The sequence below is a fragment of the Balearica regulorum genome, chromosome 6, assembly GCF_011004875.1.
Source record: "Balearica regulorum gibbericeps isolate bBalReg1 chromosome 6, bBalReg1.pri, whole genome shotgun sequence".
Classification (NCBI taxonomy): Eukaryota; Metazoa; Chordata; class Aves; order Gruiformes; family Gruidae; genus Balearica; species Balearica regulorum.
In genome coordinates, this window is record NC_046189.1 from 5149392 (window position 1) to 5164479 (window position 15088).

Sequence of the window (15088 nt, forward strand, 5' to 3'; positions counted from 1 at the left end):
TCTGCCCTAGTGTTGTCCCAAAATCGCCCTGGCTGGTCGCTGTCACTGCTAGTTTGGGGCTTGTGAGATGGGAAGGTGCACATCCTTCAGCTTCGGGATAACGTTAGTGGTGGGTGTCTCTGGGCATGTACGCACACGTACTCTGCGAGGCTCGTTGCCAGAATGTGGAAAGAGACGGTATGGCCAAGCGTGTGTTGGTGAAGAGATGTGTTTGAGAGCTGCATGGCACACTGGGAACCTGGTACAGGCAGTCAACGGTTCGCTGGGGCTTCTGTCAGGGAAAACGTAAGGGGACATCAGATTTTCCTGGGTGTGCATTGAAACGGCGCCGAAGGGGTTCCCCTCATTGAGATGCCTCTCTAAGACCTCCTGAGCAAGTCGGGAGTATAATGTGCTCAGAGGTGCTCAGCAGTGAGAGAAGCTGCAGGCTGGAGGCACATCTTAAGCTGCTACTTTTTTGACCTTTGTTAGGGGCAGGGGACTTAGTATATTTTATTAACCAGGAGAGGTTCTGCTGCAGGGACTGCTTTTAACATGCAGTCTTTATTTTCTTGCCGCTCATTGGTTTCTGGGGCTATATAAAATAATGTGTCTAACAATATACAGCAAAGTGCTTTGAAGAGAGTTTATGAAATATAGATTATGGTGGTTTTGCATTGCATGACAAGGAAATACATTTTCTTGTGCTTATGTTTATGTCTATATACAACTGGAGTATCCCTGAAAATATGTATTATTTCGGCACTTAATTTTAAAGAGCTGCTACAACCCATCGATGCCTGTTGCTTTTCCAAGAGATGAGCAGGAGGGTGAGGGATATGTTCATGCTCTGTGTCAAGCTCGGGGACAGATGGACTGGGGATCCTGTGCGATCCTTGCTCAGCTCCTACCTCATACGCTTTAGTGCTTCTTGACTATTTTGGCAAATCAGACCCAAAATGATTATATTTGCCCAGAAGCAGCTGGGAATTGCCTCCTGTGGCTCAAAATGGGGGTAAAACTTACCGTTAACTACCAGTTCACAGCCTGCTCAATGTCACTCTCAGGTTTGGTGCTCTGGTGTGTGCGGGCAAATAGAAGCTCCTTTGTAATTGTATGTGGCAACAGCATTTGTCCCCTATGGCCGGAATGGCTTTTTACTCTATTAATTGTATTTTGCCTTAAAAACCTAACAGCATATCTAATCTTTCTGTTTTAAAGGACTCTGTGGGAAGGATGGAGGTACTGTCCCGGGTCTGTCATCCTGCGAGTAACAATTGATCTAATCTGCTTTTGTTAAATACTTGTATAGTTTTCTCTTTTATATTTTGAATCTGGTGCAATTATTAGGTGCATCAAAAGTATATGTACAAAACTCGTGCTGTAAAGCTGAGACACAGAGAGATTAATGGCTTATTATAATAATGGATTATTAGTGACCCATGGTTATACACGTTCACGCTGGGACTTCAACAAGTTGCCCAGGTTAGGGGACTCATCCACTTCGAGTGCGGGTTCTGCTTCAGCTGCACTGAGGGTCGGGTACCAATGGTACTGCCGCATCCCCCCCCCCCCCCCCGATTGTTGTAGGACAGTCTCACTTTTGATGTACTACTGGATTTGAGGCAATCTGTAACCAATCTTTTTTTTTTTTTTCTCGTGAGAGGAGATGGCTCATCAGTACAGTACAGAGCTATAAAATCCAAGCCATGGTTGGGAGGATTGATGCTGGGCACCAACTTCCCTGGTTTCCCAAATTTTGCAGCAGGAGCAGGCTGTGAGGAACTGGCTTGCGCAGACCTTTCACCACATATCTCGCTGGCAGCAGAGGCCCAGGTGTGAGCTGGAACACGGAGGTGTTTTGTGTAACAGAGGACCAGAGGGAATTTCTTTTTTAAAGACAGAAATCAAATGTTTGGAATGGCTATGAGATATAAAGTTAAAAGATCAATATGATTTATTCTAAATTTGCTTTTAAGATTTTATTCATCTGAAAGAATTGATTTCCATAGCATTATCAAAAGCCAGGAGTAGTTACTGCAATGTTTGGTTGTACAAAATTAATCTTACTCAAATAAAACCTTCAGCCCCGGCTTACATCTGGGCTGGCTTTACCCCCATTGAATCCTCTTGCAGGAGCAGGCTCCAGGTGTTCTGCCTCCTTACAGCAATAAATGGCTAAATTAGCTTTCGGGAAACGTTTAATGGGTGTGCAACATGAAATACCAGTGTTGCAGTATATAGCTTTATTAGCTGAGCTGCTGGAATTGTTTTCTGAGCTATGTTGATCCTTAGCACCGATTGCAAAATGGAACAGAAGTTATTTATTAGTCCTTGGGAGCCTTAAGACAGAATAATACTTATTCGGCTGGAAACACAGTTAATCTTGTGGTTATAGATGCTGCTGCTTTTAAGGAAAAAAGCAAACAAACCAATTCTGTAATTGGTAGCAAACGTTTTTTGAAATCTTCTGGCAGGGACAGGCGTGCGTCTCCCTGAAGGGTGGAGATGCTTCTACGGCAGATCTCGAAGTTGTTCCAAATAAAACTTTAAAAACGAGCTAGGACAGAGCTTTGTATTTCACAAAGAAAGATGTGCCATCCCCTAGCAGCAATGGTTAATCCTGACAGGTGTTCCCAGTCCAGCAGAGCTACGTCAGATCCCAGCGGGACCATGCCTTTCCATCTTGGGAATCCCCAAAACAGGCTATTAAAATATTATAAACAAGATTTTGTTTAGATATGTTTTACTCTAAGTGGTAAGGTTTTATGGGAAAACTTTCAAAATGGGATTCTTTGTGCTTTAAATTAAGCCTTGAAATGAGGTGGTAGGTTTTATTTTAAAACCCTAGCAAACCAACCAGTTTTGTTTTTCTCTAACACAGTATGAATATATGTCAAATATTTTAAGTTTTTAAACTTAGCGAGCACTTCAGAATTTTACTTCCACCATGTCACAGAAAGTAATAAAAAATTTACATCCCTTATAATATTTCCTTTGATATCTAGACCAAATATGTATTTGGAAACACGGTTCTACATCGTGCCTGTTCAGCTTTAGTCTGTGCTTTTTAGCTGCTGGAAACACAAAATCTGAAAATTATCTGATAAAACCTTCATCCTGTGAATGGCTTGCCATGAAACCAGCCTTTGCTATTCCTTCCCGGTGGGGAGTTACAGTTCAGGAGGAACAGATTTCTGCTGCCATTTTTAGAGCAGAGGGAGTTTCCTTGGGAGAAAACTTTGAGCAGTTCATGGGTTTTTGGCTGCCTCCTGAAGCCCTTCGCCAGGAGGCTGCTCGAAGCTTGAATCGCCCTGGCATAAGAGCAGATTGCTCTGCAGTAGAGAGACTGCAGTGAAGAACAGAGATGAGAATTGTTCCCATTTCTATTAAAAAAAGAAAAGGGGGGAGGGGTGGATGTAGTAAGTAAACAGTCAATAATAGTCATACTCAAAAATCTAATTACTTTTGATATTTAAAAAAAGGACCCACATCATTCAAAAGAGCATATTTTAGCCAATTTTACTGATTATGCCTCCAGTCATGGAGAGTTTTGTTTGTATTGATCTAATCCAGGGGTGGGAATGGCTCCAGAAATGCTATTCTGGTCTGACTTATGTTTTGCATAATATAATGCCCATTTCAAAAGTTTGGATATATTCAGATTAATTTGCTCGCAGATAAGACAACCCACAAGCTGTTGGTTATCAGGAAAAGTGCGTGCATGCAAAAAAAGCCCAGCCCCACACTTGATCATTTAAGTAGCATTGCTGTCCTAGTAGGCTGAGCGCCACATGAAAAATTGCTGTGTGTTTCTTTACCACATTCATTTTTGCTATTGCTTGATGCGCGGCAAGCTAATAGACTGAGCAGAGCTGTGATTCTGCGGCAGCTTTGAACCGGACTTCAAAATTTTAGAACAGAGTAGTATAATATAAAAGGGCATCTTCTGAAAACTAAGTGTATTAGGATGGTGTTTCTGAAGTCATCTGACATATCTCCACTGTATATTCAGATCACAGTTTGGTGACTTGTGGAAAGGCAATTCTTATTTAATTGTGTAGAGCTGGGAAGAGCTGGGGTTTTGGGCAAAGTGATGGGGAAAACAATGTTGGGTATAAGCCTTCTGGTCAGGTTGCTCTTGGCTTGTTCAACAGACCCTTCTGAGCATCAGTTGAATAGGGAAAATGGATTTCCCAGGTCATCTTGGGTACACGGGTCTCTCCAGCCTTACGTCCTTTAGTCTGTGAGTGGTGCATCCCTGTTCAGTGTCCGATTCTGTCATTGGCAGAACTAGTAGGGACTTTGCTGAGATCTGGGTTTGGCCCCTCAGGTGCTAGGGTCAACTAGTGTTGCATTTGTCCAGCATTTCTGCATTTTCAGCCCTTCTGCACATTTGGCAGTCAACACTGGTCCTTCATCCCATTTGTTGAGGTGTATTTAAACTGCTGAGATTATCATGGACCATATTTGTACCTTCTCATCTCTGCTGCTAATGTTCAAGTAACTTGTGCTGGGATTTTTTGCAGGGCCCAATCCTGTGAATAGTTCCATGGTTTTTGTTACAATTACCTGTATTCCTGTATACAAACCTTATTTTCTTGCCCCTCTTCCACCCTCATTCTGACTGTTTGTCCTGTGGTTTCTTGCAGTGTGTGCCGGCACCGAGAACAAGCTGAGCTCCCTCTCTGACCTGGAGCAGCAGTATCGGGCCCTGCGCAAGTACTATGAGAACTGCGAAGTAGTTATGGGCAACCTGGAAATCACCAGCATTGAGCACAACCGAGACCTCTCCTTCCTGCGGGTAAGCAATCTTTTTTCTTCCGTCGATCTTCTGTGCTGAGGGGAGTAGCTACGGGTGCTGGGCTGGTGAAGGGCAGGTCTCTTTCCCACCAGCTCCACTGCAATATAAGAGGATAACAAAATGTCACAGATGTGCAAGAGAACAAGAGTGATGCTGTTGCTGTGACAAATGCTCCGAGTATGCGTTGTTTAGATTAACCAGGACTCGGGAGAGAAAGCCATGTCACTATGCAGAAAGGTGACACCTTGCAGGTCTCGATCACTGTATGTTGCCAGCAGGTACGGAGCAGGTAAGATAAGGTTTAGGAAGGTCAGAGAACCGTGCAGATAAGCACTGGAGGTTTGGAAAAGCTATTCCTAATAAAATGCTATATATGGACTGGTTGATAGACTAAGTAAGGGAAGAACTCTGGGCAACGTTTTCTGAGCATTTAAGAAAAAGAAGAAAAAAAAAAAAGGTGATCGCTGAATAAACATAAAACTTTCTTTGTGTATGAGACTGGAGTTATGAGCCTAATTGAATCTCCAGCATCCAGGGGAAGTCTGTGATAGATTAAGTCTGTCCTTCCACAGTGGAGCCTCGGTTGTGCACTCTCTCAGCCCTCCTTACTTCAAATTTTGAGTAAATACCATACTTTCGGGTTTGTGAAGGAACATTTCAGTGTGGTTTCTGCCACAGGGAGGGAAAGGTGAATGCCACATTGAAAGAATTTAAGCTTATTGTTATTTGGCATTTCAAAACTAATGATGTTTGAAGAAATATCTTAGTAAAGGAGTGATCCAGTGCATTCAAGTGGGCATCTGAGGATGCTGCATACAATGGGGCTGCAACATGGAAGAAGCTGGTATGTAGGTATGAGGGTCACGGTAGAAAAAGCCGCCTGTGGCAGTTGTGCTGGTCATGGTCTCCACTAGAAGTCGTCAAGCCATGACACAGATAAGGGTTTACACTGCTCGTATCATATGGTATTGCTTGCATATACTTAGCAAAATGCTAATGTCATGTTTCAAGATGCGTGTCTGTATGTAACCGGCATCTTCATGAAAAGCACGTACAGGGAGTGGCAGGTTTAGATCCGGCAGCAGGAAGAGAGGGCGGCAGGAGTCAGCCCCAGCAGGTTGTGTTACACTGTCGTTCAGTTTGCCGGGTCTCGGGAGAACCTAGTGCTCAATTTCAGTTTGTATAAATGTGAACTTTCCATTCTGGGTTCTAACAAAGGCAAAACAGATTCTCCAACAGCATGTTTAGCTCTGCTTCATGTTAAATTTGTTGGGGATTTCACAGGATTTCCGCTCTATATGTTTGCCTATATTTACTCAAAGCGTACACCAGGCTGCTAAAAGATTTGTAAGAAAAACTCAGCTACCAGATATGTCTGGAGTAAAGTTTGGGGTGCTAATTGCACTCAGACTAACAGGTTGCCTGTTAATTTGAGTGACGAATGCCTAGGAAGTAAATGCTATCTATACATTTCACAGTTGTGACAGGTGGGGAAAACACATATGCTTGTGCTCTGAAATAGATATAGCCTTGGTGCAGCTGGACTAACGTTTCCCGCTGTGTTAGACAGGCGATAGATACCTCCTGCGAGGGCAGGATCCCTGCACTGATTTGGGCTTGCTGGAATTTCAGATGCCTCCTGAAACCCCTGACTGGGCCATCATGCGTGGCTCAAATTCATCACAGATGGTTCTCCCGCTTTGGCTATCCTTTCTTCTTACACTGCCTGCTGGTAGGTAGGGAAAGCAAATTATTTGGAAATTAGGGAATCGCTGTTCCTTGTGGTGAAGCTGCCATATGCAGAGTAAAATATTAGTGGAAAGAGGGCAGTGAAATCAGCAAATAAGAGGAGGAATGAAGGGACCTCTGTAGTAAATGAAGGTGGTTCGGTCACTTGTGCTTTTTGGTGACAGTTACTATTGCTTTTTTATTGGCTTTATTACTTCTCTTACCTGAGACTGCCCTCTCATAGGTGTCTCGACAAAAAGCTGAACTTGAAACAAAACCCAGCAAATGGAAGTATAGTTAATGTGATAAATTGTGGTCATTAAAATAGAAGACCAAGCAGAGGAGAAATGTTCTTGGTGAGGCAAATAAATAAATAAATGTTGGCATATTTACCCTGATAATTTGACATTCATTAGTTAAGCAGTATTACTTGTTCTATCATTTTAAAAATGGTTTTAATGGCCCAATGAAGGTGGCAGATGGGAGATAACTAAAAGAAAGGCTATTTCTCTCTCTGACTTAAATATGGTGAGCTTGTTGTGCAAGATGATGTTCCTCCACCCCGCTCCAATTTTCCTTAGTCTCTGCTGCAATAGTTGCCCTCTTTCTCCACCAAACGGACTCCAGGTAGGCAGTTGATGTACCCCGGGTTATCTGTATGTCTGGCTGATGAGTACCGTGGCTTTGTGTGCTGCCCGCCTGTCGTCGTAGTCCTCAGCTTAGCTGGGCAGCCTCTCGCTCCAGGACAGAGGGAAGACCTAGCGAGCTAGACATGCTGAGCCTGTTTATCATGCAATAATAAACTAATACCATAAATGAATTGAAGTGAAAAAACCCCCATAATTTTATTTACCCTGCAGAGGAACATTAAAAGATCAGCATCCCATCTCTCATATTTATTTAGACATTTATTCCCTAAGTAGATTTACTTTATTTCTATGAGATAGCTCTCTGGCTATTTGCTGATTAAGACTAAAAAGGACTGCCTGTCACCTGAATGAAATGCTTAACTACTTAAACTTCCAGGCCTGCAAGTGAGTGTATGGTTTTGAGGTCATGCAGAGCTCTGCTCAGGGAAGAAGAGATTGCGTACACAAATGGGTTTTTCCTATCATTTTATACGTGCAGAACAGGAGAACAAATCCTTTACGTCTTACATATTTTATTTTTGCGTCTGGTTGCATTATAGTCTTGGTATTGCTTGCCCGTGGGTGGTCAAAACAAGGGTGAGCAATTGCAACGTGAAGTTGTCCTCTGCGTGTGCTACCCTCCCGCTCCATCAGCTCTGTTCCTGCTGTTTGGTGCTTCCCCGCACCGCGGCCACAATGGGAGCCCTGGCAGAGGGAAGGGGTGCTCGGTAGGAAGAAAAAATGTGTCTAAGCCTGAGCGCTGGGAAAAGTCAGCGCACTGACTATGGGCTAATAGTCAGTTCTTGTTGTTATTCGTCTGAGGGTTAACCTACCCACAGAAAATGTGTGCTGGAGCAATTCAGTCACTGGAGTCCCACCACTACGAGCTCCAGCAACGAAACGAGGCTTAGGTTAATGTACCGCATTGCTGCTGGAGTAGCACCTCCCTGTCGTGGCCGAGGCAGTCTCTCCACTGGCCTAAGCTGCAGTAGGGAAAGGCACTTACTGTTTCCAAGAGCAAGGTTGAACTGGGCCGAACAAATAATTGGGTGGAAAACAGACCCCGAGAGGTCCCTTGTCCCTCCCTGTCACATGTCTAGGCTCACCCAGCAAGTTGGCAGTGACAGTGGGAAGGGTTCGGGCTGCATCTCCGCTGCTTCCCAACCCACCGGCCTCCTTCACAGGCCAGGTTTTTGTGCTGGGACTTGCTCTGTGAAACTAGATAAGCTGGTTGATCTGGTGTGTGTCTTGAGTCTCGCCAAGGCTAGAGCCGAGATTTATTTCCCTGGTTTGGATTTCAGGAAAAAATCTTGAGAAAAGCTCAGATCATGCACCGGTTCATATTGCAAATTACTTGGTTTCAAAAGCAGCAACCTATTTTAGTTTCACTTGGCAAAACTGACAGTTTGTATTGTGGACAGTTCTTATTTTTTAATAGCATCTCCGTATTCAATTTTCGAAATAAAATACACAATTAGTATACCACAAAACAATCTTCTGCAAGCACTCTTGTTCTGTTAAACACATTTGGTAAACGAGAGTTATCTTTGACTATTCCCCAGGCTTTTAGCGATTCACAGTCAGTAAATTGTCTTCTCGCGCCTGGATTTTATTTAACCAATTCAGATTATTTATTTTTGAAGACATGACCAAAGTTCTGTGCTGTTCCCTGCAATAACTCTCCCAAATGATTATGAAACTTATTTCTAACCACAATCAACAGTCTTTGAAAATGATCTACCACTGCTTTATAAATTCTTTTTTCATTTACCTCCGTAGCGCCTCTGTAGCACCCTCAGCCACGGCTATATTGGCAGCTATCTGCCTGCCATTTAACAGGGTGGGCGTTTCACGGTGGGCAGCTTTACAGCCGCTGTGGTTACTGCAAAGACGTATAGCCCCATCTTCCCTTTGTCAGCACACATAACTGCATGCTCGGTGAAAACCCGCGCCAGCCCATACTTATCGCTTTCCTTACAAACACGTTTATATTTTGTGGCAGATAGAATTTGGGGCTTGAGGTTTTATATATTCTTGCTTCTGGTTGTGCTGCAGCCTTGGAGGAAGACAGAGTCAGACAGACCCCTCCAAGGGGGGAGGACTGGCAGAGCTGCCACGGGAAGAGTTGGTTGCAAACCATGTTGCCTGGCCCCTCAGCATTTGGAACTGCTTCTGGTTTAAAGGAAAAAAAAAAAGTAATCTATTTTTTAAAAAAGCTTTTTGGTCTTTTATAGCAAACTGAGTCTAAGCAGACCCTTCTGAAAGCTCCGGCGGCAGAGCTCAGTGGAGGCATGGGCACGGAGAGAGCCTGCAGTCTGAACAGATGTGTCAGGAAGGGGAGCGCAGAGACAGGAGGGTATTGCCTTGTCCAGTTTGCTCGGCAGATCACTGTGATGATACATATGGCTCCTGAAGGTCTGGCAGCACAGCCCTGCATCCTCTTCTGCAGCAGAATGATATCTTAATTCCTAGCTGACAGGCTTCAATAAGGTCCCAGCTCAGAAAAAAAGGGAGCGGGATGTGGTGTAGTGCCTGTCAAGAGTCCCCCAGAAAGAGACGCTACAGGGTGACTTACAATTCCAGGTAATTGCAGACCTGGAAATCAAATACATGGATATATTTATTTGTAATTGCCCCTCCTCCTTCCCCAGACCTTACCTGTTAGAAAACGAAACACAAAGAGCTGAATGGTGTGCCAGCAGCGGCATGAGGGGCAGAACTGTGCGTGCCACGTAAATCCGGGTGGGAAGAGGACAGCTCTGACTTGCTGCGTAAACCTGGCGAGGGCGTCCACGGCAATGAAAGCAACTGCCATGCTGGGTGGGTTACAAGAGGCCAGCGGCATGCCAGGCCATGCTTCTGGCATTGACAAAATGTTTTATGCCGGCTGTGATCAGTCACCAATTGTATTAGATGAACCTGAGCTGTGTTTAAAGCGAGTAGGATCCTGAATTCAGGGGGTGGAGTGGGAGCAAAGACGAACTGCAAAAAGCGTGTGTGATATAGCTCCCTCTGGGAGGACAGCTTCTTCTGCCATTTCCCATTGCTTTTGCAGAAACAGTGGATTGAAATAATACCAGTGGTTTAAACTGGGCTCAAAATGGGCAGGGAACCTTGGTTGCCAAGGTGAGGAACAGCTCAGATTTGTGAGGTCTTCCAGACCTGTCCTGTGTTCAGAAGCGGGTAGTGAAATGGGAAGCCCGTGCTGCGGCCACAGTGAGTAGCTGAGTGCCAGGTGCTATTACAGTAATTGGTGTTCACATCACCCTCATCTCTTGATGGCGCCAGGAGAGCTCCTGGGTGGTTGGTGCCTGGTCCCTGCTGTTGAAGGCAAATACCACACACCACGTAATCCCTAACATCTTACCCAGCTCCATCCCAACCCCATTGCTCCCAGAGCCTCCCAGCTGGTAGATAAAAGGCATCCAGTGCTTTCTGGCGTAAAAGTGTTTAGAGGCGTTATGTTATTTTTTGTGCTTCAGTCTCTTTCTCCCTTTGCGATACGCTGATAGGAGAGCATCCACGTCTCCACAGCATCTGCTTTCCTGTGCTGTCCCAGTCAGGCGTCTGTCATGCAGGTATGTCCTTGTAGCTCCGCAGGCTCTTCAACAGCCTGTCTAGTTTCAACCCATTTTTGGTTCATAAAGGACATGGTACTGCTCGATTTGTAACTCTGCCAAGAACTCTTTGGTGTAAGCCTCTAGCTGCTGCTGGTGCATCTCCTCTGCTAGATGCAGCGTGGCAGCACAGGTAGGGACCCTGCTCCCGCCTCCCCTTCCTTCCCCCCAAAAGCTGCCCGTACGGCCACCAGCCTCCTATCTGCCTGCCTCTGCCTTTCTGCCAAGACTTCCCCCTTGCACCTGGCCATGCTTGCCTACTCAGAGACGCAAATAATCCTGGGCTGCTGACAGCCACCCTGCGCCTGCCGTGCTGCCCCTGTGCTGCGGCGGCTGCTCCCTCCCACTTGACCTTGATGGAGCTGCAGAGCAGCGTGGGGGGACCCTGAGCCCTCTCCCCACCTCCCACCTCTTCCTTGCCCTGCCGTAGCGGCCTCGCTTGCCGTGCAGCTATTTCTGTCCGGCTGTTGTACAGCCTTCTTTTAACATTGTTTACAAACCCAGCAGCTCCATCTCTCCATGCAGCTAATGCTTTTGCTAGCTCCCCACAGCCAGTTTTTGACTTGAGTTTTATACCCTTCCCAGCTCTATTCTTTTATTTTTATAGCTGTCCAGGGCATTGCAACAGGCAGAATAACTGGGCTAGGAGGCTCCTTTCTCTTCCATACACAACACCAACCTCCTCTCCCTAAAGTAAACTGAAAAACCCACTTGCACAATCTCTCTTTCCCCTCTTGTCCTTTCCCTACCAGTAATGCAACACCAGCGAGCAGCCCAGATCAACTCTGCGATGGAGTTTGGGCTTTGCTTTAGCTGAGAGAAACTTAAAGACTCTGCAAGCTGATACTCTTCTGCTTAAATTAAATTTTCAGCTTTTGCAAAACAAACATAGAAGAGAATTAATATACAATTAATCCTTGAGCTGGGTTTGCCAAGCTGTAACCAAATATATGTACATTAGCTATTGCCCTGTTAATTTAGCAATTATTTTTGGTGGCTTTGTATGAAAGATATACTTCGAAATAACCACTAGTGTTCAGGAGGAGAGTCGCGTGCTGCAGAAATGCAGGCTCCTGTTTTGAGGCAGGGATGGACTGTAAAGCTGCCCTTTGCCTCTGTGAGTGCCAGGTGCTGTGCAACCCCTCGGGAGGCTTTTTTTTGGGAGGTTGTAATGGAGGAGGGCTGCAGATAATGCCCTTTTCCAGGGGAGCCTGGGTTTGCTGGGGCTGTTACCGGGCTGCTCCTTGCATCCCATCTGCCACAGGGCTGGCTCTTGGAAGTGTTGGCAAAGCCACTGGAGGTACGAGCAGTAACATTCCCTTGTGTCCACATCCCTGTGATCAATTTTCTGTATAAAACACGCACTGTCATCTGTGTGGAGTCACTAGCAGGTGGTGTCAACAGGCCTTTCCCTGACAGATGCACACCCATGTATGGATAGTATGGGGAGGCTCCGCTGCCAGGAGGATGCGGAGACGGATCCCAGCCTGGGGCTTTGTTTCCCCCTTCGTTGTGTTGGCAGTGGTCAAGAGCTTCTCCAGCTCTCCCGCAGCCTCTGCCTATGTCCCCTTGAGTTGAGGGGGAGCATCCTTCAGCTATATCACACGTGGAGGTGAGAGGTAAAGATTTGAAGTCCAGGATGATTAAGGAGTCTCTTTAAATTGTCTTTTAGCATTTCCCTTTCAGCTCCCATTGTACGGGAGGCACCCCACTTCCAGCCACCCGGGAAGCCTGTCTGATTCATGTGCATGGCAGCAGTAGCAACTCTGGAGCAGGAGAGAGATAAAAGAAGCCTGACTTAAATTATTCAGAGTAACCCAGACCCGCGCACATGTTTGAGATGAGTAATACCCCTTTTGCTTGCTATCCCGTTTTTGTGGTTGCAGCGAAGCCGCCCTTCGTTAGGCAGAACAGAGTGCTGGGGAGGTGATGTGGGGTGGCTCCTCATGTCCAGGGGCTGCACCGCTGGTCCTTGAGCTGGGAGGCAGGCGTCTGTCCTTCTCTTTGCTTGAACTGTTGAGCAGTCTGTGAAATGGATGAGTTCCTGTTCTTTGGTTGTGTAGTATCAGCAACAGCTAGGAAGACCTTTCTCCTCCTCTCTAACACAGATCTTGTTCCCTTCCTAACAGCCTGCTTATACTGGGCTGTATTTGGGGGTCCACACTGGCCCCCTTCATGATCAACACGTGCTGGTGGAAGCATGGTACTCCCTGGGCAATATCTGCTGGGGATCTTTGAGGTGCAGGTAAACCTCCTTCCCTGTGCTGCCCTGTGTCAGTCCGGGGTAGCTCCTGGGCCAGCACTGTCACCTCACTTGTCCGCTGTGTGACCCGCCTTTGCCTGTGCATGGCCAGCCAAGTGCCTGACAAACTGGTTGTGCTTTCTAACTGGTCCTGGCACCCTGAATCATGGCCACCGACAAAAATACAGATCAGGACTCCAATTTTTAATGTGAACAAAAGCAACTGTTGAGATTCATGGCTTTGTCTAGGCTCATTATTTTATTTTTTTTTATTAAATACAGACTGTTAATTTATTTCTTTTCTTATTGTTTAGCATCTTTTCAGACTCTTCCTTTTGTCTGTCCATGAAGGGGTCTGACGCTGTCAGCTCCTGCGTGTCTGCAAAATACGCGTGGCTAAGGCAGAACCTAGAAGCTGCTGTGATGAGTACTATAAAAATGCTGGTAGTGGAGGGAGGACATTATTAAAAATAAAACAGTGCAAACCTTCTTAATTAGGTGTTGTTTCTCTTAGAAGCTGATCTTCCCTCTAGGCGAGTGAAACCAATTATGCTCTCCCTTTCAACCACCTTATGCTGTTAATGATCTTACTCTTGTAAATGTAAACCTCTCCCCTACTGATACAATTAGAAATGCTGGCCTAATTGAAGCTGGACTAAAGCAAACAGTAAAGGAGTAAAGTTAAAGTAACCAACAGAAAAAACCACCTAGTTGCAAACACTTTTAAATTATAAGTGGATTTATTAGGTTATAAAGCAAATGAGTAGTTTTCCTCTAACCATAGAAAGAAAGGTTATTTGGTGTAAATGGTGAGTGTAATGACTTTTCAAGCCTAGTCTTAACCCTAGCTAAGAGATGGCATAAACTCCACCGTTTCCCGCTGTTCACTGACAAGCTTTGCTTAGGTGTTGTTAAGGCTTATTTATTCTCCTCTTTGTCCACCTGCCCTCTCGGATCTTTCTGTGAAACAGAGATTGAAGTCGGGAGGCACAGGCGAGGTCTAGATAGGCATGTAGATACATAAGTAATTGTGGTATAGCAGCTTGCACCAAGTGGAAGTATTTTATACTTTCCTTTGAGTGACATTTTTCTGTTTTCCTGAGCATTTAGGCAATACGTTGCCAATTTTTCCTCTCGCCATCCCTCCCTCCAATCCCATTTTACTATGGAATAAAATGAAATTAAACAAACTGACTGTCAGAGAGCTGAATAATCTTGCATTGTAATACACTGACTCACAGTCCTGGATCAATGGGCTTGAATTGCTGTTAAAAACCGTATGAAAGAGAAAGCAAAGTCTTTTGCTGTAAGCTGTGTCAAGGGGTGGAGGAGCAGAGGGACGGATGGAGGCTTAGCCAACAGTTTTTGTGCTAAACCAGATCAATTTTAAAGGTTTCCTCTGTAGATGCCTGCCGGAGGGCTTTTATAGTTCAGAACTGTCAGCACAATTGTGCAGATTGCAGTATTCAGCAACAGCAACACTCCCACCCCAAAACTGATACTAGTGCTGGGCCACCTAATTACAGCCCGGCACGTGTCACACAGGCATCCTGTGTAGGTACCCAGGAAGGCTGGGGCGGAGGGAGAAGTTTGCATTCCTGAGCGTCTGCCTCCAAAATTGCATGTCAAGGGAGTGTTCACAAGGATGTGTCTTAGCAAAAGCTGCTCCGTTGTGTGGGGCTGGTCTGAGGAGCCAGGGAGACCGGAGCTGGCCAGAGGGTGACAGTGGATGTGTCTCTTTGGGATTGAGGATGGGTTGGCTCAACCCAAGAAGCAGCCAGCAGGGACAGCTCTGTTAACTGTGTGCTGGCTCCGGGTGCTGAATCCTATGGGGTATGAAATCAAGTACTACTGACTGCTCAGGTGAGATGTCCCTGGTGTCAAACATCATCATGGAAAGGTGGAATCCAGATGTTTTGGTTAAAGTGACAGGGACCTAGTTCAAGGCTGTACTTCTGCAGGTGGTTAAGCACAACTGGTCTCATCAACTTCTAGTATTTGTGTTTGAAGTTAAGTAGGAGGGTAATAGTGCCTGTGTGCTGTACTGAATAGCACACAGTGTTTCTTTTTCCCCTTTGGTGGTGATTAG

The 15088-nt window shown here is 45.6% G+C and overlaps 1 protein-coding gene across 7 annotated transcripts in view; it reads left to right on the plus strand.

The window, feature by feature from the left end:
• ERBB4 (erb-b2 receptor tyrosine kinase 4) overlaps window positions 1-15088 on the plus strand; it is a 624902-nt gene that overhangs the window by 235966 nt on the left and 373848 nt on the right. For all 7 annotated transcript variants that reach the window (XM_075756027.1, XM_075756030.1, XM_075756032.1 and 4 more), the window contains exon 2: window positions 4632-4783. In XM_075756027.1, the coding sequence (XP_075612142.1) occupies window positions 4632-4783 (152 nt within the window). The remainder of the gene's footprint in view (window positions 1-4631; window positions 4784-15088) is intronic.